A 23,675-nucleotide genomic window follows, 5' to 3' on the forward strand; every position below is an offset into this window, starting at 1 on the left:
GGGCGTTTGCAGAGACGTACACAGACAAAACATATCTAAACGCGGAGAAGAAAAGTATATACAATGGTCTACATCAACGGCATCTCCCGCTCCAGCTCCCCGTCTTTCAAGCCAACTTCTTCCGTCATCCAATCCTCACCACCCCCCTGTTTTCTCTAGTCAAGGAACAGCCTCAGGTTCCCGCCCACATTCTTCAGATCCAGCAGAAACGTGTCGTGCCCAAACAGGCTCGTCTCCTCGCTCAGCTCGACGTGCGTAACGCTGCGGTTGCCGCCCAGCCGCAGGGCCTCTGCGATTTCGCGCTGCTGCCACGCGGGAAAGAGGATGTCACTAGCCACCCCCATGACGAGCGTCGGGATGTCGCGCAGCGGGGAGAGACCCTTGACGAGGTCCTCTGGGGGACGGTAGGAGGAGTCAGCGTTGTTGTTGACCGAGGTGGTGGTGCTCTGGGATGATGATGATGATGATGATGAGGAATCAGGCTGTTCCTGGTAGGGCTCGCTGGGGAGGGTGAGGTTGCACTGGGGCGAAGAGGAGGCGTCGTAGGGGGACGTGGCGAGGGCGTTTTCGCGGGCTTTGCGCCGGGCCTGCGTGGCCATCTGGTTTTCGTGGCCGAGGTCGAAGAGGTCCATGGCCTTGCTGACGTAGAGCAGGCTGTTGGGGTCGTAGTTGAGGCACCACTTCTCGCCGGCGTGGTCGAGGTACGTTTCAATGAGGAAGTCGGGGCACAGGGCGGGCGGCTTGGTCGGATCCGCCCTGCGGCGGCCGAAGCGCTGCTCCCACTCGGGCCCGGAGCGGTACGTGACGGTGGCGATCTCGCGGGCGAGCTTCATGCCTGCGTGGGGGGGCACGCGGCCGTAGTAGAAGCCGCGGTTCCAGTTGGGGTCCATCATGAGGACCTGGCGCTGGGTGTGGCGCATGGCGATGCTGTAAGGGTGACTACGCGCGCAGCCGCTGATGGAGGCGACGCGGGCGACGCGCTGGGGGAAGAGGGCGGCCGCGGCGAGGGACTGCATGCCGCCCATGCTGGAGCCGACGCTGGCGTAGAGGCGGGATATGCCGAGGTGGTCGAGCAGCCGGAACTGGGCGCGCACCATGTCGTGCAGCGTCAGGATGGGGAACCGGGTGGCGTACGTCTCGCCGTTGGCCGGGTCGATGCTGCTGGGGCCCGTCGAGCCGTAGCACCCGCCGATGACGTTGGTGCAGATGACATGGAACCGGTCCGTGTCCAGGGGCGCGCCGGGGCCGATGAATTTCTCCCACCAGCCGGGGGCTGGGTTGGCCTCGTTGGAGCGCGCGTGGGACGAGGCGGAGAGGCCGGTGTGCAGGAGGATGGCGTTGGAGCGGTCGGCGTTGAGGCGGCCCCAGGTCTCGTAGGCGATTGTGAAGGAGGGGAGGACGCCGCCCCAGTCGAGGAGGAGGGGGGAGTCGCAGTGGAAGGTCTGGGTTGCGCCGGAGGTGTAGGCGGGTTCGGGGCCTGCTGAGGAGGAGGGTGATGAGGATGAGGATGAGGAGGATGAGGTTGAAGATGGTGAAGAGGTGGCGCTGAGACGGGCGGAGCGGGATTCGATGGCGTCGAGGCAGGGGAATGCGAGGGCCGGGTTTGACGAGGCGGATGCTGATGCTGATGCTGATGCGGGTGATGAAGAAGATGATGCGAAGCGTGTCGTCGAGAACGGCGATGACGCGGATGAGAGTGAGCTTGAAGCCGAGGTGAGCCGGGCCAAGGCCGGCCGTGACGGCGACAGAAGCGGCCGGTGGGCGACCAATCGGAGCGCCTGACTGGACCTCATCTTTTGCAGCAAGCAAGCAAGCAAGCACCAGCAAAACTCTCACTGAATCTCGTCCAAAAAAACGATGACCCTTTTCCGGGGGGTGAAACCTGAGATGAACGAGGGAGAATATCTACATTCCGATCGTCTTTTGAGTGAAATCCGGGGTCAAAGAGGTTCTTATTTGCTTGGTAATGGGGGAAGCGCAGTGAATTGCTTGCAGGGCCGGTTCATCGGCGTGGGGCTGCGGAGCATCGGGCCTCGCACACCATTTCACGTGCTCTGACGCTATTTGGACTAGAGATGTCAACCAATCAGTGAAATCATAAACACCATCAACACCATCATCGTCACTAATCCTCACCTTAGTATCACCTTCACCTCTCACCTAAACAATGACAACACTCTCCATCACCCATCTATCCTGATCAGCCCCCTTCGTCCCCTCCCTGTAGACCCCAATCCTCACATACACGCCCTCCTCCTCCTCCTCCTCCCCCTTCTTCCTCTTCAACACCAGCGCGTCCTGCGTCTGAACCAGCGCCAGCACCACCTCCTCCCCCCCCTCACACGCAAACTCACCACCACTCTCCTCACCCTCATCCTCAACATCAAGCATCAACGACCCATCAACCTCACTCCCCACCTCCTCATCCCAAAGAAACCACATCCCCCCTCCCCCCAACCACTCCCCATCTCCCCTCCTCATCGTCGCCCTCATCACCAGCGTCCTCAACTCCAGCCTCGCCCCCACAACAGCACTAAACTCATCCCCCGGAATCGCCGTATCAACCTCACACCCCACAAACTCAAGCAAATGCATCGCCGAGCCCAACCAGAAATCAATCTCCCCGCTACACGACCCCCACGACCACGACGGCGCAACATACGTCGCATGCCGCCTCGCCTTCTCCTTCGCGTCCGGCCCATGGTTCGGATGCCACAGCAGCATCTCGCCGAGGTGCTCCGTCCACAGGCCCGCAATGTACCGCTTGCTGCCCGTCACCCGGCTCATCTTGCGCGCAATCGCCGATATCGCCAGCAGCTTGTCCTGGTACCAGCCCAGCCCGCGGCGCGTGTAGTGCGACACCAGCATCTGCCACACCTGGACGAACTCGTACGGCTCGTCTAGGCTCTTCCAGTCGATGCTCGACACGAGCGGCTGCGTCATGCCGAGCTGCGCAAACGTCTTGGAATGCCCAACCCAGCCGTCGCACCGCAGCTGAGCCTCCTCCGCGCGACTCCGTGCGCAGCGCAAACGAACGTTGTGCGTCCCAAACTCGAGCACCCGCGGCGACAGGATCGACTCCTGCAGACACCAGCTCCGTTGGTCAATGGGCTCCCACGCATCCGGCTCTCTCCCCTGCCACAGCACCGCCTCACTCATCTGCCCATCTTCACAGGTAAACGGCATGCGAAACCCCTTCTCCCCAGCAATGTACCGACTGTGCAGAAAGCCCTCGGGAGCAGCCGTCGCTCGAGCCGCCGAGATGGTAACGTAGGCCTGTTCGTAAATCTCCGCCATGCGCGAAATCTGCTCCGCCTTGTCCTGCTCGGAATCCTGTATGATGCACAACGCATCCACCCAGAGGTACTCCAAGCCCAGGCCCATTGTCATCCACACGGCATCCTGAATCGTCCTTGGAAACTCTTCGTACGGGATGCCCTTTGCCCAAGAGTCCACCAGCTCGTCTTTCAGCTTGACGGCTTGGTCGCCGCCCCAGCAGTAGCTCAGTGCCGCATACTCTAGTAAAGCGCCGGAAGCCGAGTTTTGCCAGAGTCGCACTCGAGGAGCTTCCGTGCTTCCAGAGAGGTGTAAAAGCCGGCGAGGCCCTGATGCTGCTTCCTGTGAAGACTTATTACTGCTTTGAAGCTCCTGGCACTCGACATGCGTAGTCAAACACTCTCGGAGCCATCCCTTCATCAGTTCCACCGTCTCATCAGACGACGGATCCAAATTCGGCAACCTATAAGCAACCTCCTTCGCCGCCAACTCACTTCAACCCATCATCAGCTTCCTCAATCCATCCCCACACAAGCACTCTAACGAATCACTCTCTCCCCTGATCAAGTCAAAAAAACAAATAAAACAAAGTAAAACTCACCTCTCCTCCGCACAAACAACAACCTTCCTCCCCAGGTTCCCCCCATCAATCCAATCATCCACCTCAAGCACCCAATCAAGCACAATCACCTCCCTCGAGTTATGCGCAAAATACCCCCTCAGAAAACTCTCATCACACGTGTCCTCCCTCCGCAACGAAGCAGAAACCAGCCACGCGCACAGCGCGCAGCCCTGCTCCGCCAGCGAAACGGCCTCGCGGTACGCAACGTTGAAGACGTATGCCTCGCCCGTCGCGTAGTAGTTCTCGTCAATGAGCTTGTACCAGCCGTTGGGGGAGGGGTAGTTGCCATAGGTGAGCGTGAAGCGGGATTGGCAGAGGGCGCATGAATGCGGTGGCTCTGTGGGAAGACTCATTTTTGCCTTGACGAAGATGTGAGTAGTGAGAGAACAGGTCAGCAAAGAGAGGTTCGTGAGCCGGCAACCCCGCTGACAGAACGATGGTTTAGGCAACACCATCCGATCTGGAACGAGATGCTTCGCCACTCTGCAGTCCTCATTTGGTGGGCGACTTATACCATGCACTTTGCACAGAGCGAAAAAATATGCGCCATCATCCTTTCGCCATTCTGCTCAAGGCACACCAGTGATTTCTAAACAAGAAGGGGCAGGCATAATCAGAATCCATTCTCCTCATGTTAATTGAGCCCTGTAAAGTGTCAGAAGTTTGGTCATTATACCTTGTTGCAACACTAACCTGATAACTCATTCCCCAACCTTGAAGATGTCTCATGATTCTGATGAAAGCAATCTAACAAGGTGATCACGAGTAGTATATACCGCCATATAGGTACAACATCGTCCCTCACCACCAGACACTGTGTCCCCTCACCCACAATCCTTCGAATGCTCCCCAACAGCTTCCATCTCCCTCGTGGGCGATTCATCCGGCACACTCCCCGTCACACTCTCAGACAACCGCTCATCCGCCCGCGCGTCCTCCACGGCTCCCCTTGCCGAAGCAAAGATATACGAGCTTGACACGTTCGGGTTCGACGGTTGACGACACCTCCGCTTTGTTGCCTCTGCTATTTCAAGCATGACTTCGGCGTCCGAGGCCGTGGGTCGATGCGATCTTGGGTGAATGTTTCCGTAGAGCATGAGATTCAGCAGCGGCTTGAGCGATGGAAGGCAAGCTGGCACGTATACCTAGTCAGTCCAACATACAGAGAAGATTGCAAGAGGGGATAGAGAAAGGAAAAAAGCATACCGCAAACGGTGCCAATATATATTTCGATACCTGTCCATAACATTTCCGTGCATTGATCCCACGTCACGTCCGGGCTCTCCAGATCAACCTCGAGCACAAACACGAAGCGAACAATCGAGACAATACTGACGCTATAGGTCTCCATGTTAACACAGGAACGTTCATCTTCCGTATTAGAAAGATGAGCGCAAAACTCACAAAATTCCCATGAGAAAGATGCAAACCGTCGCAATCTTTTGCGACAAGCGCAGGTGCAGATGCCATATATAAGGCAGCGGAAAGATTAGTATGAGCGCATCCGTGACAATGCGAGGGACTGCCTTTCCGATAAAGAGGTTGTGAATGTTGACGCCGCATGTGAACGTGTCTGGGTCGGTGGGATGGACCGGGTCGAACTGTTGCCAGAGGGCAGGTATCGGAACGCATTGAAATATGGAAGTAAGAATCTGGCCAAAAGCAAATCAGCTCGTCGTTCTCCGCCTTACTCTCACGCAGAAAATAAAGCGTCCAGCATCTGAAGGTTGCGAGAGAAGGGGTCATACAGCAGCAACTCCCCAGCACGCAACCATCCCGGCCAGGATCCAAAGGAACAACTTGTCGAGAAGCTGGATGCTGAAGATGCGCCAGTAAAAAGCAAGAATCGACCACTTGATAAACACCAGACTCAGGGTATACGTGAATTCCGTCGTGAAGAGTCCCAGCGCCCAATCCCGAGTGGCATCCGCTGGGCCTGCCCATATATGCCTGCACATCCCATTATCCACCACTAATGAGACGCGCGTCGTTAGAATCCCATCTTGTACTCCGAAGCCAGGTAGAAGGCTCGCCTAAACTTACTGTATATTGTGACTGTAAACATGAAGCCGCCGGAAAACAGCTGCAGCCGGCACGTCATGTCAACGTCCACTCTTTCGGCAAGGGAGGGGACGTCATACCAGAGATGTGATGATAAACCAGTCATCCAGCCAGAGCCGAATCTTTGCAAGTTTCCGGCACACGACGCGCAGCATCACGGATACCACTGCTAAGCTCCATGTCGACGCCCAAGAGGCAACCAGGTCGCCCACTCTGCTCTCGTGAAGGTCGATTCCAGGTGGCGGGGGGCCCAGAGAAGCCATGACGGGCCACGCGCTTGTCCCTCTCTCCTTCTTATGCGCCTTGTGAGGCCTCATGAGAAACGTATCATAATCGAAGAGACCGGAGATGGAAGAGCGACCAGAACGAGAGGCAAACGAGTGAATGAAATGATGAAGAACGAATTGGACTGATACATGCTGGACCTATGAAACAATTTAGCCTTACGAAGTACTGACAGCATCAAACTCGGCCCGCGCGGCCATGACAGCACGCCTCATCGGACAAATAGATCTTCTCTCTTGTGGCGTGGCTCTCGACGGTGATTGCAATAAGCTTCGCGCCATCCGTCCACCACAGAACGCGCAGCCATTGACACTACTATCACGATCAATGATCCCATTTCTGGCTTCCTAGTGCGTCCGCTAAGCATCGCGATGCCCGGCACATCTTTGCCCGCCGGCGATGCTCCCATGAGCTCCCCATTGGCTGCTCGGCCAGCCACCTCGATCTGAGAAGTCAGCAAGCTGTCATTGGCAACTTGTAGGCTGGCCAAATCCGGTGCCCGGATACCCGTCGAGACCGAGGGGCAGCCGGATAATGGACCGATAACTGCTGCGTTCGCCGTCAATGCGCTCTTTGGTACAGATGACGTATCAGCGACCTTGGCCAGATTTAGGCGGCTCTTTCAACAGGTCGCCCATGTCCTTGGCCTCCCACTCCCGAGGAACCTCTGTCACGCCCTCCAAGCCATGTTTCAACGTGAATGCATACAGATCGCGCCCAAACGGCGTCGGTTCATAGGTGTCTCCGGACTGGCTTCCCTCCCAGTCGTCCCAGAATTCGAGGGGCTCGTCACCAATGGCTTGCTCCCCATTGCGGTGAAAGAATCGCCAAAGCCTCGTCGGATAGCCTTGGTGCGACGAACGCACCGCCGTGACTCTCCAGCAGCAAGCCGTGCCGTCACGCCCAATACCAAATTCCCACCGCGGCGCCGTGTCGAGCATCTTCTGAATGGACGCGTCTGCCGCGGTCTCCTTGTGCGAAGCAGGATCGCTGCCCGAGTCATGGCTGTCAGACCCGTCGATGTTCCTGACTAAGTCCGGAGGTGCATCGGCCAGCCCGTCATCCGATCCAGAGGCTTCCTCAGTATCCGTCCCGTCGTCTTCCCATCCATCGCCGTTGTAGTTTGCATCGTCGCAATCTTTGACTTCCAAATACTCGACCACGGGCTGTGGGAGATGATTGTGACGGTCAAAACAGGATGATCTCAACAACGAAGGCGCATAAAAGTGAGTATAGAGGTAGATGGTTCTTCCGGCAATGGCCTGGCCGAGCTCAAAAGCACCATCGAACATTGATTGGCCTCTGATGACGGACAAAGCGTGTGCCTCCGTCATCAGCCAGATGGTATTCTCAAGTTCGTCTTCTGCCTCATGCAGGACCGTGGCTGAAACCGAGGCGAAGCTCTCCAACCATAGATTCGGTATCAGCTGAAGCGCGTATATCAGTCGTCCGGGGACAGCGCAGTTGTCAAATGTCAGTCGTTTCAGTGAGCTAGCAGTTCTGTTGATGAGAAGGAGTATCTGAAGGGCTGAAAAAGGTACCGCAACAAGCGTTATGTCCCGTAGCCTTGGATGTTCGTATCTGCGCTGAAAGATAAGGTCAAATACCTCTGAGCCATAGATCTCGGCGTCGCGCTCGAAACATAACCGTAGTTCTTCAAGGGCTGTCGCTGCCCCAAGGCATCGGCCGAGCCTTTTCAGATGACGCAAGTTTTGGCAGTGAGAGATGCAAAGTTCGAGATGCTTGAGATTGCGAAAACTATTGACAACGCCTGGATTTATCCTCGGAACGAATGACCATTCGCCCTCGTCGACCAGATACAGTCGAGTAATGGGCGCAAGAGTATCCGTCCCAAGGCTGACTCTGTGTGCTATATATGGTATTATGAATGTGCAGAACCCATCGTTACGCTGCATCGTTTTCTTGCACTTGCTTTGGCGGAACGTTTGGCATGTCAATGGATACAGTGGTGTCGAGAGCCCTGACGGCTGGACGAGTTTGCGCGCGGGATGCATCGGCCGCGAGGCGAACTCTCTCAAGTTGGGCATCTGGTCAAGTGCCGCAAAGAAGTCGGGCATAAAGGCGCGAATAGCTTCTGTCCTCTTCTCAGTTCCCCTGCGGTATGACTTGAAGTTTTCGAATGGAAGCCAGAACAAGGCACGAGCCATGGGTGGCAAGCGGCGAAGGAGGAAATCGAAGTCGTCAGCATCGTCAGCAGTTGGAACTCTATCTCGGGGCAATCTGAGCCGCCAAGCAGGGGGATACGCAATGTATGGGAGATCGGTGTCGTCCTCGGCCAGTTCCAGCCAGGTCACTGATCGGACAGCCGCAGAGAGATGCGGTTGCGCCGCGATGTTGAAAAACGCCTCCCTGTCAGAATGGAGCTTCGACATGGAGATGCGGGCGAACAAGCGGCTTGTGGCCGCAGCCGAGACCTGTCTAGATACGAGACGGAGCTGCCTGAGGTCTGTTTTTTTGATGCTGTTGTCTCCCATAATCTGCAGCAATAACTCGGCTGGGAGGCGGTCCATTCTGGCGTCTCGCAGGTCGATGACGGACGCGGCGAGAGGCGAATCGAGAGGCTGGAGATGAAGAGCTTGGGTAATGCTGGGCCAACAATAAATGCGATAAAATACAGCAGCGCAAAATGAAGAGTAGGAGATGAAGCAGTTGAAGAGGGAAAAGAACAAGTGAGGAGAGGAAGAGAGTAGGTGGGGATTCACGAGGCGAAGATTGCCAGGCAGGAGCGAGGGAGTGAATGCGACACTGGCAGTTGCTAGCAATCACGCTGACCGTCTTCTCATGTACCTTCTCTTATCTCATCAGCCTGATGCTATCCATAATACCTATTGAGGGAATCTTCAACTGTTGATGAGGCGTTGAGAAGCAGTCTGACAATGAAATACAGCATCATGTACTACCTCTTCCCCCCTAACACGCCAAGAGATTCCACATCCATTTTGTTTGTTCGCAAAGCGTCCGTCTCTTAAGCTAGTGGCACCTCGGACACAAACGATTCTGCTCACTTTATAGAGGAGACAAAGACATTGGTATAACTCACACATGTATTCTTGCCAATTGATCAGTCTGCGTGCCCATCGCCTATCTTCTAGTACGTGCTCGCCCTCAGCAGACCCTTCATTCTTTCACCGCGATGTCTTTCTCCTCCCAACATCCAACTTTGATCGTCTCCGCTTCAAAGCCCCAGCTTTTCTGCTGTTGGGGTGACGGTTGGATTATGAGCACCTTGATCCGCGGCATTCGAGGACCAACCATGTCGTTGACCAAGTCATTCAAGGCTTTGATCGTTGCGTTCGCTCCCTCTTCGAATGGTGTCCCCTCGTATCTACAGAGGCCATCTATGAACACGTACATCGTGCCATCGATCATGCTGGTTACGATCATCCTCAAGGCAGAAAGTATGGTATCCGGGTCCTTCTGCTCCAACTTTGTACGAACTGCGATGAAGTCGGTATCATCGCAACCCAACCATTTCTCTCCTTCTAAAAATTCAAGTAATTCAAGTATCTGGTGAGTGATTTCTCGCATGATCAACTGGGAAGAGTCTCGGATCCCAGTCTTGTGCAGGTGACTCCCGCAGAAGAAGGCAATCTGCCGTGCGATCTCTTCTTGGTTCTCCTCGTCTCCCAGGCCAAGTAACGCGTAGCTGAGAGTCCAAAGGGCATAATCGGGTGAAGCTTTCTCCTTTTTTCGGACCACGAGAAACTGCGAGTCAGGGTGCTCAAGCCATTTCTTAAAGGTTGGATTGGTGGCCATGGAAACTAATGGCTCAGCCCACTCATGATCAGGAAAATGCTGTCGGAACTCTTCAAGGTTGTATTTGAACGCTGCTTTAATCGCCGCTTTGTAACAGGGCAACGCCTCTGGTTTGCCGACCGGGTGCTCGATAGCAAGCAGCTGCTTGATCTCGTCGGCCCAAATCCCGTTCTGAAAGGATCTGCCGGGTGGCGGAGGCCTGGCTGCATGTTGTCGGAGAACCTGGGGCTCTGATTCCGTCCCTGTTATTAGACAGCCGAAAGGAAATTAGAAAATTGACGAGCAAGATTGGTCCGCTTTCGAGAGATATTGCCAACTCACCAGGGACGTCGAGAACCGCGTTCAACCGCGCACCCTTTGGCGCTTCGGTGTTATCAGGATTGTCTCTCAGCTCGCGATGGGAAGACATATCGACCCTGGCTTTGACGATTGAGAGGTTTCAGAGATATCACTCTGGTATTACTCATACCATTCGAGTCTAGGTATGCAGCCTTTGAAGGGTAACTGGGCAAGCTGCAGACTTATATATGCCACAAGACGATGTGATACGGACCAAGAAAGAAAAGGCTGAGAAGATTATGAATTCTGAGTTGCTTGACGAGAAAGATGGGAAAACAGTTTGCGGCTCTTTCAATTCCAGTGGAGTTTGCCTAGAGATAGAGGAAAGTATTGTTTGTCCGCAAACCTGTAATGTCTTGGACACTGCTTGCTTGCCCCTTTCCCCAACAATCTCCAAGTTGAGATGGAGGTCGACATTGTTTGCGAAAGCTGCATCTCTTCTTATTTGCGCTTTCTCTTTATGCTGTTAAATATTAATAGCACTTGATTGCTACAGACGACCAATCATTCGCTTGTCCCTTTCAACCAGAGGGTTTGGGTCAAAACACGTCGCACAAAGAAAGAGTCCGAATATGTGAACTGTTTGCGAAACGCCAATCTGGACCTACAAACATATAATGGCTGTCTTGCGCAACTTTATCCTCCCCAAAATTTGTCATTTTTCTCTTCTCATCCAAGTCCCGCACCCGTTGTCAGTCTTCAAGGGTGCTCTGTCACGAGCATGGGAACAGAGAACGTTCCTGTGCCCTCAGATCAGTCTGCCTACCTTGGAGAGCCATCAGCCCTTGATTACACAGCCGTGATGAGGCCAAAGGAAGGCCACGATGGTCCAAGCGGTGCAAACAATATCGAAGGCCTTCGAACATCCACTCCTCTGTTGGAACTGCCTGCTGGCAGTGACCCGCCAGGAGTGAACGGCAATACCCTTGCGGAGGATGGTATGTACCCTCAGCTCATGCAAATCTGGCAGCATAAGCATTATGACGGAACTTGAATACTTACCTATCGCGCAGCCTTCTTCCAAGAGGCCAATAAGTATACCGGCATGATCGGCTTCACGAAAAGGACCTGTAAAGCCTTCCACAGGCGTTTAGATTCTCTCTATCATGTCCAAGAAGACCCTAGGCTGGTAGAGTGGGAAGACCTCAGGCATGAATGCCGAAACCGGCTGGATAAGATCACCTCGGATGGCCGCATCGAAGCCGACTGCGAGGGTATCCTCAGCTACATCAAGACTCTTCTTCACACGGACTGTGGTCCCCTTACTGGCCTTTGTTGGAACGCACATTACTTTGAGGAGATGTTCAGAGCTGCAGTTAGGCACGCCAAGCAACAGCATCATGGCCGAGAAAAGCTGATTCTATCACGCGACTCTTTTGAGGCGGTAGTCTCCACGCCCAATCATTGGTACTCTCACGCTTTGAGCAAAGCTAAATCCAAGATGGATGAAGCGATGCACTCAGTCCGTGGGCATAATCAGTAGACTGCTGTTGGAAATGGTGTCGGACCACTTGTTATCTGGTGCATTTTCACAATCGATTAACCCTATGTTCGGCTGTTCGGTGGCCCTGATATTTTAATTTTCTTTTAGGCATCGTCAGGTAGTCGATAATGCAATGTTTCTTTCACTTGATCTTGAGGTCGCTCTGTTTAAGTCTGGTATGTCGTCCACGGGCATGCCTCAGATTAACCAGACATAATTTTAGTGACGTTAAAGCTACATATATAAGAGCAAAAAAGCACAAGACTCACACATAGGTTCCGGAGAACAGACTTCAACAACCTTACTTCTCCTCCCCATGAGCACCACCCTCAACCACATCCTCCACCTGCCGAACCTTATCCTTCAGAGCCATGCCGTCCTCATCAAACACTGTGAGCGCCTCGCCATGCTCAAGATCCCTCTGGAACAGCGCCCCAATCTTTGTAGCCTCGCGGTCGAGAAAGGTCCACGGCGACCGTCCCTTGGAGAACAAAAAGTCCATCTCTTCGAGTGTTTTGCCGGCCGACTCGGGGTAGAAGAGGTATACGACGATGGACATGAGGTAGCACAGTGCCATGAATATCATGTACAGCTTCCAACTTTAGAGCAGATGTCAGTACGCTATGGTAAGTCGAAGAAGATGGAGGAAGACGGACCTAATCTTTGCCATTGCAGTGGGGATATACAAAGCAAACCAGAAGTTCTAGCTTCGAGTCAGTCTGATGCTCCAGTAGATGAATCGTTGATAACTTACGATAAACCAGTTCGTGGCAGTCGTCATGGACGTAGCACGGCCACGCATGCTCATGCTAAAGATCTCAGGCGGATACACCCACGCGACACACGCCCAGGTGATTGCAAACACGGCAACATATATGTACACGAATGCGATCACCGTGCGCGAAGCAGCGGCATTCGTAAAGTCGAAGTTGGTCTTTTGCGTGAGCGAATCGTAGACGGGATCACCTGGAGCCGTGGTTAGTTGATCTTCCATTGAGTACTACCCATATGTAAGGTAGGTGGAGAAGGGAAAGGGGGCCATTGCATACCATATGCCTTCATCAGCACGCCGATTATCATCATCGAAATGCCCATGCCCACACCGCCAATAACCATGGGCAACCTTCGGCCCCATTTGTCCATGTAGTACATGTTTGGGTAGGTGAAGAGGTTGAGAACGACGCCCTGGAGGCCATTGGCCAAGAGAGATGAAGAGATGGCTCCGAGCCCAGCTTGTTGGAAGAGGAAGACGGCGTAGTACATGATTCTACCTCACGTCAGCTACCTCGAGATGATGTGTGCAAAGATGACCTACACATTGATACCAGTCATCGATTGCCAGAATTGCTTTTCCTGTTAGCCCCCGGTCGGTAGAAAATAGGGTAGGAGGAGAAGGAACATACAACACCGATACCAATCCACATGCGGCGTCGTTGTGATCCAAGCAGCAGGTCAAAATAGCTAGGCGGCGGATGGCTCTTCTCAAACGAAAGCTTGGCCACAATCTCTGCCAATTCGGCTTGCACATATGGATCGTTGACGTCTCCCCCGGCATGAACTTGGGCGAGCACCTGCAATGCCTCTTCTTGCCTGTCTTTCTGCACAAGCCACCTGGGCGATTCGGGCATGAACCACATGGTAATGTGTAAAGCTAGTGTGGCCTATTTCTCATTAGTCGCACTCACTCAAATGCTCTTCAGGGGTATAAGACTTACAATCATCTGTAGACCCATGGGAAGCCTCCACGAGGCAGAGCTGTTGATGTGGCTCGTTCCGTACTGGATCCAGAACGCAATGAGAATGCCAAAGTTGACAAAGCACTGAAAGACGCTGATGATCCGGCCGCGAATCCTATACATTGGTAAGCATAGTTCGCCTACATTGGAACAGCATTGGAACTTACTCTCGAGGCGCAATCTCACTTTGATACATCGTCACCTGTATAAGTCAGCATCCCCTCCAGCAAGTAGACGGCAAAGTAAGAGACATTACCATCATAGTCAAGCAGCCATTGCCGAGCCCGTTGATCACTCTCCCCGCAACGAGAGCCTCGACATTGTTCGCCGCAGCCGAGATGGCACATCCAATCGTGAAGATGGCAGAGCCCAGCAGGATGGTCCTCTTCCGACCCAGTCTGTCGGCCAGGAAAGCCCCCGTCAGGAGAGAGCCGGCAAAAGCCCCGGCGAGGATTGATGCGGTGATGCCGCCCTGGAGGAAGTTGCTCGGATTTTTGAAGTAGGTCAAGAACTGTGGCATGGCCAAGATGCCGCCTTGGTCATGGCTGGGGTCAGTCGATATAAAATACTCGACATGATTTTGGAGACTCACTCATTGATCCCGTGTCCTATAATAACATTGTTAGTTGGTAGATACTCATGCTGTATCTTTGAGTATCAACTTACATATCCAAAAGCCAACCCTCCAGTGCAGGGCGCAATGCCATAGAGGTAAACTGCCTACTATATTGTAAGTAACTTTTTTGTTTCAACCCCCCAAGTGAAGAACTCATTTCTACCTTTCTCACCATGTTGTCACTCAGCTTGGACAATCACAACAGCTCCTTGTGACATTATTATCTCTATTCAACTCGATCATCATCAGTTATATACATGAAAACGTCCAGATACGAAAAGCCGAAGAGCCGTCCCCTTCATCCTGATTGGACAGCAACCCTGCAGCCTGCTCCAACAGAACCAAGACACACAAATAGTGGCCGCAGAGCCAAGCAGATGCAGGCATCAATACAATACGAGCAGGAGCAATAAATAATGCGAAGGGTCTAGCGCTGCTTAGCAAGTTCACTAAGAACTGTAGGTCGTTGATTGTCCGGGGCTGATCGGGGCGTGGATTCTTAGCCCCGATTCCCCCGCAATCGCTGTTGGGTAAGCATCGGCTAATTGCCGCGGTAGCGAAATTAGTCCGGTCGGCATCACGTGACCAAATCTCCCTAGCGCGAGGCTCCAACCTCCGCTTTCCTTCATCCTCTTTCCACCTCACCTCAGCAATCGCCAGTCCTCTCCCCGGGTCAACGCCAAAACAGCATCACCAGCTCCTTCATCCAGCATGGCAACTGAGAGTCCGTCTGGCGATCTTGGCTCGACGCAACCCCTCTCCCCAACCGGGTCAGTGAAACTGTCCTAGTGGTTCACGCGGCCATCCGTCTGCGTGAATCACGCGTCGCCTTACTCGCCGGTACTCTCCCGGAGACAGTTCCCTGCATGACAAGGCGCCTCTGCCTCAGCCGGTTAACTTGCTCGTCTTCTACTTGTGCTCCCACCAGTCATTTCATATGTGCCTGAGTGACTCTGTGGTAGTAGAGGGCGAGCCTGTTATGTTGGGGAAACGCGATCTTGTTGGACGTGGGTGATGACGAGAAGGCCCCTATGCTCCCTTTGTGGTTGCAAAGGACGTCTTACTCTAGCCTGCCCGCCGTTTGCATAACTCTCCTCGGGACCTGTGCCGTCCAGTATGAGTGCGGGACTCTTTTTCTTCTAGGGTTGCAGCTGAGTTTCAACATACATGGCTACTCCCAGAACTCACTCACTCTTGTGTCTGAAGGCTAACACATTCCAGCGTCGAACGCCGTGATGCCCTTGAGCGTGTGCATGGGGACGACTCATCTGGCGATGATCATGACCGCGTTGTCTGTCCTGATATCAAAGAGACGGATTTTGGTGCTGGTGCTGCTCAGAGGACGGACAAGGTCGCCAACACAAAAGCCCAAATCGAAAAGGCACTGGTCAAAGTGAGGAGGGTGGTCTGGACAGAGCATAATAACAGTACCCCCAACCAGTCGTACAGCGGAGAAGGCCTTGCTTTCAGAGTGATCCTAGACACATCGCAACGCACAGGTCTCATCAGACTACAGGCCAGTATTCAGCTCAAGCATCACAGTTCGCTTGATGGATCGGAAAGCATCTATCTGTTCATCTATCCCGAGAACATACACGCTGTCACAGCCGACGAGCTTGGGGATACCTTGAGTTTCTCCCTCAAAGAGCCACCTGACCTTGTTGTACCGAAGGGAAGGCCATTAGAATCCGAGCCGGCAACTAATACACTCCTGCAATCAATGCTCGCTCTGGCCAAAGTGACACACCTTGACGTTCAACTTTCCACGGCCAAGTTGTCACGAAAAGGGTTGAAGTTCATTCTCTCCCTTCACAACCTTTTCTCAGTCAATCACAGCTTCTCGACGGACAAAAGGCGCGCTGATCTCAACACCCTGTATGTCGGCAGAGGTAGTGAGGTCGTCAGTCTCGACAAGGATACAAAAGGGCTCGGGGCGAGTCCGCCTTCGTACGAAGACACTTCGCGATCCACCAGTAAGGACATGACTTACCATCTCTCCCCCGCCAGTCAAACAACCCTTCTGAGCTGACTCGTTCTTGGTAGATAAACTCAAACGCAAATGCGCGAGTCCCGATGTTGTTGAACGACGGCGTGTTACTGCCCCTGCTCGTGCCTCGTCCAAGACCCAGGGCACTGCTACGCTCCCCGATGGCAGAAACATTCGCCTGGATGATATATACAACCTTCTAGTCGAGGTGAATGGCCGTGTCGCGCAGATTGAAGGCGATGTTAGACAGGTTCGGAGCCGCGTTCAGCGGATCGAAAGTCGTGTTGAACGGATTGAGAGCCGCGTTGAACAGATCGATAGCCGTGTTGAGCATATTGAAGAGACGGTTGCATCAGAGGGCAGCCAGGCACCGTCTCAGACCATGTCACAAGCGAGGCTGGAGTTGCTAGAAGAGCTCAACGACAGAATCGATCACGAGATTATAGACGTCCAGACCCGGTACGCCGAGGCGGAAGAAGAACTCAAGGAGAAGATCGACGAGTTTGAAAACACCGTCTCTGAAGCCCTAGAGGATCTTCAGAGGAACGCGGAGGACTGCGAGAGAGAAGCGGAGGAGCGGCTGGAGGAGCGGATAGGGCAGGCAGTGGACAAGTACCTGAGGGATGGGACGTTTCAAGGCAGCTTTTTCTTTAACGCAAAGGCATCAGCCGATCAATGACAAGACTGCCGGCGGGCGCTATGGGATATAACCATTCTGTCTCTTGCGGTTTCCAGGCTTTGAACGTGAGCTCCGGCGTACTCTGTGACTCTGTAACATGACCTCCTCGTCACTAAAGCCATTGAGGGACACTCGTTATGTGAATTCCCATGTTATTATATGAGCCAGCCAATGTACAAAACAAACCCACCCGTTAATGGCGGCTAGACGAGCCGATGGGCTGACCAGAAAGACGGCACCATGAGTAAAGCTAGCCTGGATCTAAAACATGTCCTTGTACTGATTCCCCGGTCTCGAGGGTCTGGGGTATTGGACATACAGCCGCCGGGAATATCGAGAAGCCGAAGTGCCGGCCCAGACACCATGATTGGCCATTGCAGACATCACCATACATGGCTCACTGAGAATCAATCTACAGACACTTATTATCTGATCCGTTGCTGGGCTGTAGCTGATGGCCGACAGATTAGTAGCAAGATACATAGAAGTGTAGATCCAGCGTCGTCGTGTATAAATAGGCAGGAATTCCCATGTGATTGTGTTCATCTCCTTCTCGCCCAACTGCCATTATAACTCGCGATATCTTCAACACAGCGTAGAATACATTCACAATGGCCCCTTCACGAACAGACACAGAAACGCCCACCAATGGAGCCTCTCCATACTCCCAGATTCCCGCCTCCGAGGTCATAATCACAGGCTTCACAACTCACGGTACGTGCACCATCCCTCTCACAACCAAACAACCCCATCTCAACCAACCAACCCCCCAAAACATAAACCTCATTCAATCCTCACAGACCTCCGCTTCCCAACAAGCCTCGACCTCTCCGGCTCCGACGCAATGAACCCCGGCCCCAACTACAGCGCAGCCTACATCGTCCTCCACACAAACACTCCTTCCCCCCTCCTCTCCGGCCACGGCTTCGCCTTCACCATCGGCCGAGGCAACAACCTCGTCGTCCTCGCCGCCTCCATGCTCGCCGAGCGCCTCGTCGGCAAGACCCTCCAAGATCTCACCTCCAACATGGGCCGCACCTGGCGGCACCTCGTCTCCGACTCCCAACTGCGCTGGGTCGGCCCCGAGAAGGGCGTGGTCCATCTGGGTCTGAGCACGTGTGTGAATGCCATCTGGGATCTTTGGGGACGGTACCTGGGAAAACCTGTTTGGCAAGTTGTGTCGGATATGACGCCGGAGGAATTTGTGAGGTGTATTGATTTTAGGTACATTCTCGATGCGATTACGCCTGAGGAGGCGGTCGCTTTGCTGCGTGAGCAGGAGGGGACAAAGGTCAAGAGGTTGGAGGAGGCGAGGTTGAGTAGGGCTGTGCCGGCGTATACTACGCAGGCGGGCTGGTTGGGGTTTTCGGACGAAAAGATGGTGGAGCTGATTGAGTCGAATCTTGCGCAGGGCATGGACAAGTTCAAGTTCAAGGTTGGGGGCAGCCTCGAGGATGATAAGAGGAGGCTGCAGATTGCGCGGGACACGATTGGGTATGATCGGTTGCTCATGGTGGATGCGAATCAGGTGTGGAGCGTGCCGGAGGCGATTGACTATATGCTTCAGCTTGTCAAGTACAAGCCGCTGTGAGTTCCTTCATTCCTCGTCTCGCTTATGGTTTTGTTGAAGCCATCAGGACAGCGTGCTGATGGAGTCCTGCCCAGGTTTATCGAAGAGCCAACCTCGCCAGATGACATCCTCGGCCACGCAGCCATCCGAAAGGCTCTCAAGCCGCACGGCGTCGGAGTCGCCACGGGCGAGCACTGCCAGAACCGCGTCATGTTCAAGCAGCTGCTCCAGGCCGGCTCCATCGACTACTGCCAGATCGACGCCTGCAGACTCGGCGGCGTCAACGAGGTCATGGCCGTGTTGCTCATGGCGAAGAAGTGAGTCCGAAACACCCATACAGCCCCCTTTTCCACAAACAAAAAAAGCAATCGTTCAGAGAGTTCTACTGAAATGCTTTAAGCAGATTCAACGTGCCAATTGTCCCTCACAGCGGAGGCATCGGCCTGAACGAATACACGCAGCATCTCGCTCTCATCAACTATCTGTGCGTGTCTGGCGAAAAGAGCCTGCTGGAACACATCAGCTCGTTCCGCGAGGTGCTGAAGACGCCCTGTCAGACCAAGGATGGGCACTTCGTCACGCCGTATGATGCTGGGTACAGCGTAGAGTATAAGCCCGAGGCGATAGAAAAGTACACGTACCCTACGGGCAGTTTCTGGAGGAGCGAGCAGGGGCTGGCCATTATCAACGAGCCACAGATTTGAGGCATATGAGACAGCCAGTGGTGTTGTACAGATAGATTGGCGTCGGATATGTGAATGGAGATATACATTCAAGCGGACGGGAAGATGTTGTGAAAGTACCCATATTCATCGAGCCAGTCTTCAAACAGTTGGAGGTTGGAGTCCGGAATCGCAACGCCGCCAAGCTCCAGGTCGCCACCAAGCGTGTAGGGTATTGAAGGTTGCGTTGAGGGTGTCAGATAGCCCTCGGGAACGGCAGAAGTCGTGACTGTTGAAGCGTAATCGCCTGAGCCATTTCCTCGAACCGTGGCGGGCGCAGGCTTTGTGGAACCGTCTTCCTCATCTCCGGTGGGTGTCCGTCTTCGTCCAGTGTTTTGGCTGTAATCTACTGCCTTGCCGTAAAGTTGCTTTGGCGGCACGCGGTCATTGAAGAAGGCGACTAGGGGATCTTGTTCTTGTCCATTGACATATGTTGAAGGGCCTTGCGAGTGCTCAGCCGCGAGCTTGAAGAAGTCGTAGTAGAAGCTGGCGTGCCAGTAGATTTCGCCCAACTGTTCGAGCAGCACCATGCACTTGTTGAATCGTTCGGCATGGGGCTGTCTGCTGGATTCGTCGGGGGCCGACCGCATCATGAGAAGGTGGACGATGAGCGGCGGTAGAATGACAGTCACGCTGTGATGAAATGAGTACTGTCCATCGCCGCAGTCGGTTGAAAAGGGATGCCTACCATATTGTTGGGCAGTATTTGACCAAATCTAGCCTGACGAGCTCGACAGCAATCCGCGTCGAGTCTTCAGCAGCAGCCTGGACTTTGGGTAGCGGGAGCTGTGCGCCGCTCGGTCGGCTCTCGTCCAGGATCTGATGCGACTTGTGCAGGGCGATGATGACGATGCTATTTGCACATTCAGTTCAGGATACGTAAAGCCAAACAAGGCCACGGCAAGATGAGCTTACTTGTACATGAGATGTAGCAGCGCCCTGTAGAGTGTACAGATGCCTCGCTTGTCAAAGTCCAGCCCGTAGTCTTCGTGCAGCCTCGCGCTGGGAACCAAGTTCAGGCGCCAGTGCTGGAGCGTTTCTTCGCAGAGATTGGTCTGCTCTGGCAGAGACCCCGGTTCCGTGGCAATGTTGTGAGGCAGCGACAGCACTCCCTCCATGTACTGGCAAAGCTTGACAAACTCGATGAAGAAGCCCTTGACCTTTTGCTCGTCTTCGCTGTCGCCATCCTCCCTCAGGTCATCCAGCGTCAGCATCGGAACCGTGCAGTCCAAGCTGTTGATATGCATGGGACGCCCCGTTCCGAGCGCAGTCAGCCGGTCTCGGACCAGGCACGCCCACCATATTCTCGCCCACAGCTTGCGCTGTGGTTCTTGGCTGGCATTTCGGTGCAGCCCGAGACCCTGCGCGAGGCTGATGGCTTGATGGATCCAGAACCAGGTGTGCTTTTGCTCAACCATGGACGGGTAGAAGTGGCTCATCAGGAGGAGCGCCTGGATGTTGATGATGTTGTCTGGCTCGAAATCAAACTCGTAGAGATACTGCAAACAGTGAGCGCACAGACTTTGAAGCTGGTCCGCTCGATGAGGGAAGTGAGACATACCCGTGCTCTTTTGTGCAGCAAATTTCTCGCCTCTTTTCGAGATGCGAAGCCAGCGTCGCAGATCGTGCTCATGGGCACCGTCTGGTGGTGAACACCGAGTAAGCAAACTGCTGCTCTGACCATCACGGCGTGTCATGAGGACATACCGCAGCGGCTGTGAAGAGAATGGCCTGCAGCAGCAACAAGCTCGGCCCGTGAGAATAAGACGCAACATCGCGATCACTCCGGTAGTAGCTAGCCAGAAAGCTGGACTTGTCGAGGATGGGGAAGAAGGGATGGAACAGCTGGAAATAGTTGGACACAAACACGTCCATGACGGCCCTCGGCGGAAGACTCAGCGCCCCTTTCCGCTGCAGATACCGCACATCATCGTCGTCCAGCCTCGAATGCTTCATCGCCGCCGGATCGTCCAGACTGTCCCGCGAGCCGGCCAACAGAGACGGCTGGCTCTCGGGGGCAAAGCTGCGCAGGAAGGGATAATGGGGCACCTGGTGAAGCATGGCATGCTGCGGGATCGAGCGCGGCGATGACGGCCTCGCGGCGGCAGCACCACCGAGTCCCAGTCCATGGCCCGGCGAAGATGATACCGACGTCTGCTGCTGCTGCTGCTGCTGCCTCTGTCCTTGAGCCTCGAGCTTCCCGCGGCGCTTCTTGCGGGCCTGGACGACGCAGTCGAAGCTGTCGAGCCGGCACTTGGTGCAGGGGACGCCCGTCTTGAGCACGTCGCAGCGGATCTTGCGGGTGCGGCAGCAGGAGCAGGCCTTGGAGGCGCGCTTCTTCTTTTTGGCGAGCATCTGGACGGCGGGTGGTGATGGAGAGGGCATCATCTCTGGCTGTGTCATTGTTGGTGATGAGGCCGTCGTCCCGTTTTCGCCACGATGTTTGGTGGTGAGAGTGAGCTGGTCAAAGGAGCTTTGCGGACGAGAGCTCCGACAGCGGACAAGCGACGGAACCATGAAGATGAGGCCGGGAATAACGACGGGGAGCAGCGCAGACGAGGCTTCATTGTCCAGCATGTTGAACTTGACGCTATCTGGGGTAGCTTGAGCATCTCAGGCCAGAAGGGGAATGGGATCGTGACGCTATTTCGCATCGCTTGCACTTCCATCTACGGCTGACTAACGACGGCGACGACATGCCTGGGAGATACAGTACCAATCCCTCTTCCACGATGCTCCAATATATCATGAAAAGATCAGTCAAACCCTCTTCCTGGTATTTCATTCTGCATCACCAATGTCCATCACCATCACCCTCACAACCACAGCCAGATTCCCCCANTGGATCTGGGATAGATATAGAAGACAACATACCCTTCCCCCCTCTCCTGTCCAAACCCCTGCCCTCTCCGGTACATGTACCTGCATCCTCCCACCCTCCAACAGCGCTAACTCCGTCACCCGTGCAGCCCATAAGCGCCTTCTCTCCTCCAAATTCCGCGCCCAAAACTCCAAACCTCAAACCTCCGCCTCACTTTTTCGTGATACTGCCGCAAACTCACAAACAGCCCGCCAGCTGCCAACCCACCAATCACCCACCACCCGTTCACTCCTCCATCCCCAAAGTGAGAAAAAAAAAAAAAAAGCGAATACGCACGCGCAATTCACTGCAGCCTTTGCCCAGCGCTCGCCAGTGAATCACGCCCGGAACATTCATCATCCCCCGGCATCCGACTGGACCTCAACTTCCCACGGGTATATAAAGCCTCTCCTCTCCCATCTTTCCTCTTCTTTCTCTTCTTTCCTCTCTTCCCATCCGACCAAGCCAAACGGCGCAACAGCAAGCAACCCACCGTCATCACCACGCCTTCTTCCCAACTTTGTTGTGACCCCATCCATCTTTCTGCTCACCAACTCTTTTCTCTACCCTCCTCCTCTTCTCTCCCCCCTTCAGCTGCTGTTGCAAAATCGGGGCTCCCTGAGCTACCAACCTCCCAGCGCCTCACTTCACGTTCTCTACATGTCCTTTCGTCGACATCTTTACGTCGCAATCCCCCATCCAGCCTTTGTCTCTCTCTTTCTCCCCTTCACACCACGTCACCCTTCAAGCCCCAACTGGCCATCCTCTCTCCTCCCCCCTACTGCCGCAGACCTGGCCACTCTGCTTGGCTCTCGGTGATGAGATCTCTTGCACCCCTCGAGGGAACAGCCTTCAGGATTGTTCATCGCGATCAAACCGTCGGCACATGTCCACACATGCAAAGAACAGAAATCTGAGCGAGCCTTGCACACACCTCTTGTTCCCTTGTCCCCTTCCTCGCTCACCCTCCTTCGCATCTTCCCTTTTCCACAGTTTCTCTCTCTTCCTCGTAGGTATTTCCCAATGTCTTTTGCCTTTTGCTTGTTCCTCTTTTTTGTAGGATTCTAGATAAGAGGTAGAGTTACCTAGTTTTCCCTTCAGTGTTGTCTCGCTCACAGTAGCCGCAATGACCGACACCTCGCACCCCAGAAAGCTCCTCTCTTCCCATTCCCAATGGTCCCCTTGACCAAAAGGGCCGAAGCAGAGTCTTCATGATTGCCTCCTTCCACCCAGCGGTGAAAGGAAATACATAGTTTTCAATCGGAGCAGGCTGAGCGTCACAACCCTAGGTAGTTCCTCTTTTCTTTCCTACAATGAGGTCGAGCAACGCGGAAGCACAGCAAGTTATCCCTACAGAAGTCGAAAGGACCTGTGGTCTCATATGGGAAAGCGATCATGGGAGAGCGTAAAGGGACAAGGAAGCTCAGTGTGTTTCCTTCTTTTGCTCTTGTTTTTTTCTTCTTTCATGTTGAACAAAAGCGAAAGCCACCTGGTGATGATTTCAAGGACCAAAAAGCCAAATTTGCAGACAACAGCAGCAACCAGCGTCATCGCTACTTCAAGGCTGCGGGTTGCCGGTGAGAACATAAGAGAGCTAATCTGAGGGTGCCTTTGCTTTTGCTTTGTTCAACTTTTCATGTCTGTTTGTTCACTTTTCTTTCG

The 23,675-nt window shown here is 54.1% G+C and overlaps 9 protein-coding genes across 9 annotated transcripts; 3 read left to right on the forward strand and 6 right to left on the reverse strand.

Annotated features, from left to right (window-relative positions):
• Positions 1–155: 155 nt before the first annotated feature.
• CCMA1212_007455 (Serine O-acetyltransferase) lies at positions 156–4,251 on the reverse strand (the record flags this gene model as incomplete). The annotated part of the gene is made up of 3 exons (XM_073704623.1): positions 156–1,782; positions 2,246–3,739; positions 3,878–4,251. 3 exons carry the CDS (start codon positions 4,249–4,251, stop codon positions 156–158), a joined length of 3,495 nt encoding a protein of 1,164 aa, XP_073556887.1.
• Positions 4,252–4,722: 471 nt separating this feature from the next.
• Positions 4,723–6,222, reverse strand: CCMA1212_007456 (uncharacterized protein; the record flags this gene model as incomplete). The annotated part of the gene is made up of 6 exons (XM_073704624.1): positions 4,723–5,030; positions 5,105–5,235; positions 5,303–5,550; positions 5,647–5,870; positions 5,942–5,981; positions 6,040–6,222. The coding sequence occupies 6 exons, from the start codon at positions 6,220–6,222 to the stop codon at positions 4,723–4,725; spliced, it is 1,134 nt and encodes a 377-aa protein (XP_073556885.1).
• Positions 6,223–6,834: 612 nt separating this feature from the next.
• On the reverse strand, positions 6,835–8,775 carry CCMA1212_007457 (uncharacterized protein; the record flags this gene model as incomplete). The annotated part of the gene is made up of 1 exon (XM_073704625.1): positions 6,835–8,775. The coding sequence occupies one exon, from the start codon at positions 8,773–8,775 to the stop codon at positions 6,835–6,837; it is 1,941 nt and encodes a 646-aa protein (XP_073556886.1).
• A 607-nt stretch (positions 8,776–9,382) lies between these two features.
• On the reverse strand, positions 9,383–10,430 carry CCMA1212_007458 (uncharacterized protein; the record flags this gene model as incomplete). The annotated part of the gene is made up of 2 exons (XM_073704626.1): positions 9,383–10,263; positions 10,343–10,430. The coding sequence occupies 2 exons, from the start codon at positions 10,428–10,430 to the stop codon at positions 9,383–9,385; spliced, it is 969 nt and encodes a 322-aa protein (XP_073556785.1).
• A 651-nt stretch (positions 10,431–11,081) lies between these two features.
• CCMA1212_007459 (uncharacterized protein) lies at positions 11,082–11,843 on the forward strand (the record flags this gene model as incomplete). Its single annotated transcript, XM_073704627.1, has 2 exons — positions 11,082–11,298; positions 11,374–11,843. 2 exons carry the CDS (start codon positions 11,082–11,084, stop codon positions 11,841–11,843), a joined length of 687 nt encoding a protein of 228 aa, XP_073556786.1.
• A 301-nt stretch (positions 11,844–12,144) lies between these two features.
• On the reverse strand, positions 12,145–14,370 carry CCMA1212_007460 (MFS glucose transporter mfs1; the record flags this gene model as incomplete). Its single annotated transcript, XM_073704628.1, has 12 exons — positions 12,145–12,442; positions 12,500–12,546; positions 12,598–12,809; positions 12,893–13,110; positions 13,159–13,190; positions 13,247–13,504; positions 13,559–13,694; positions 13,747–13,781; positions 13,836–14,113; positions 14,172–14,187; positions 14,246–14,299; positions 14,368–14,370. The coding sequence occupies 12 exons, from the start codon at positions 14,368–14,370 to the stop codon at positions 12,145–12,147; spliced, it is 1,587 nt and encodes a 528-aa protein (XP_073556980.1).
• A 1,047-nt stretch (positions 14,371–15,417) lies between these two features.
• CCMA1212_007461 (uncharacterized protein) lies at positions 15,418–16,861 on the forward strand (the record flags this gene model as incomplete). Its single annotated transcript, XM_073704629.1, has 2 exons — positions 15,418–16,168; positions 16,386–16,861. Coding segments are annotated over 2 exons (1,227 nt in total), but the record flags the coding sequence as incomplete, so codon positions are not given.
• Positions 16,862–17,472: 611 nt separating this feature from the next.
• CCMA1212_007462 (L-galactonate dehydratase) lies at positions 17,473–19,135 on the forward strand (the record flags this gene model as incomplete). The annotated part of the gene is made up of 4 exons (XM_073704630.1): positions 17,473–17,575; positions 17,662–18,448; positions 18,527–18,748; positions 18,835–19,135. 4 exons carry the CDS (start codon positions 17,473–17,475, stop codon positions 19,133–19,135), a joined length of 1,413 nt encoding a protein of 470 aa, XP_073556978.1.
• A 68-nt stretch (positions 19,136–19,203) lies between these two features.
• CCMA1212_007463 (uncharacterized protein) lies at positions 19,204–21,730 on the reverse strand (the record flags this gene model as incomplete). The annotated part of the gene is made up of 5 exons (XM_073704631.1): positions 19,204–19,786; positions 19,842–20,006; positions 20,069–20,652; positions 20,715–20,795; positions 20,861–21,730. 5 exons carry the CDS (start codon positions 21,728–21,730, stop codon positions 19,204–19,206), a joined length of 2,283 nt encoding a protein of 760 aa, XP_073556977.1.
• Positions 21,731–23,675: the final 1,945 nt, after the last annotated feature.

The sequence above is a fragment of the Trichoderma ghanense genome, assembly GCF_004382785.1.
Source record: "Trichoderma ghanense strain CCMA-1212 chromosome Unknown scaffold_9, whole genome shotgun sequence".
Taxonomy (NCBI): domain Eukaryota; kingdom Fungi; phylum Ascomycota; class Sordariomycetes; order Hypocreales; family Hypocreaceae; genus Trichoderma; species Trichoderma ghanense.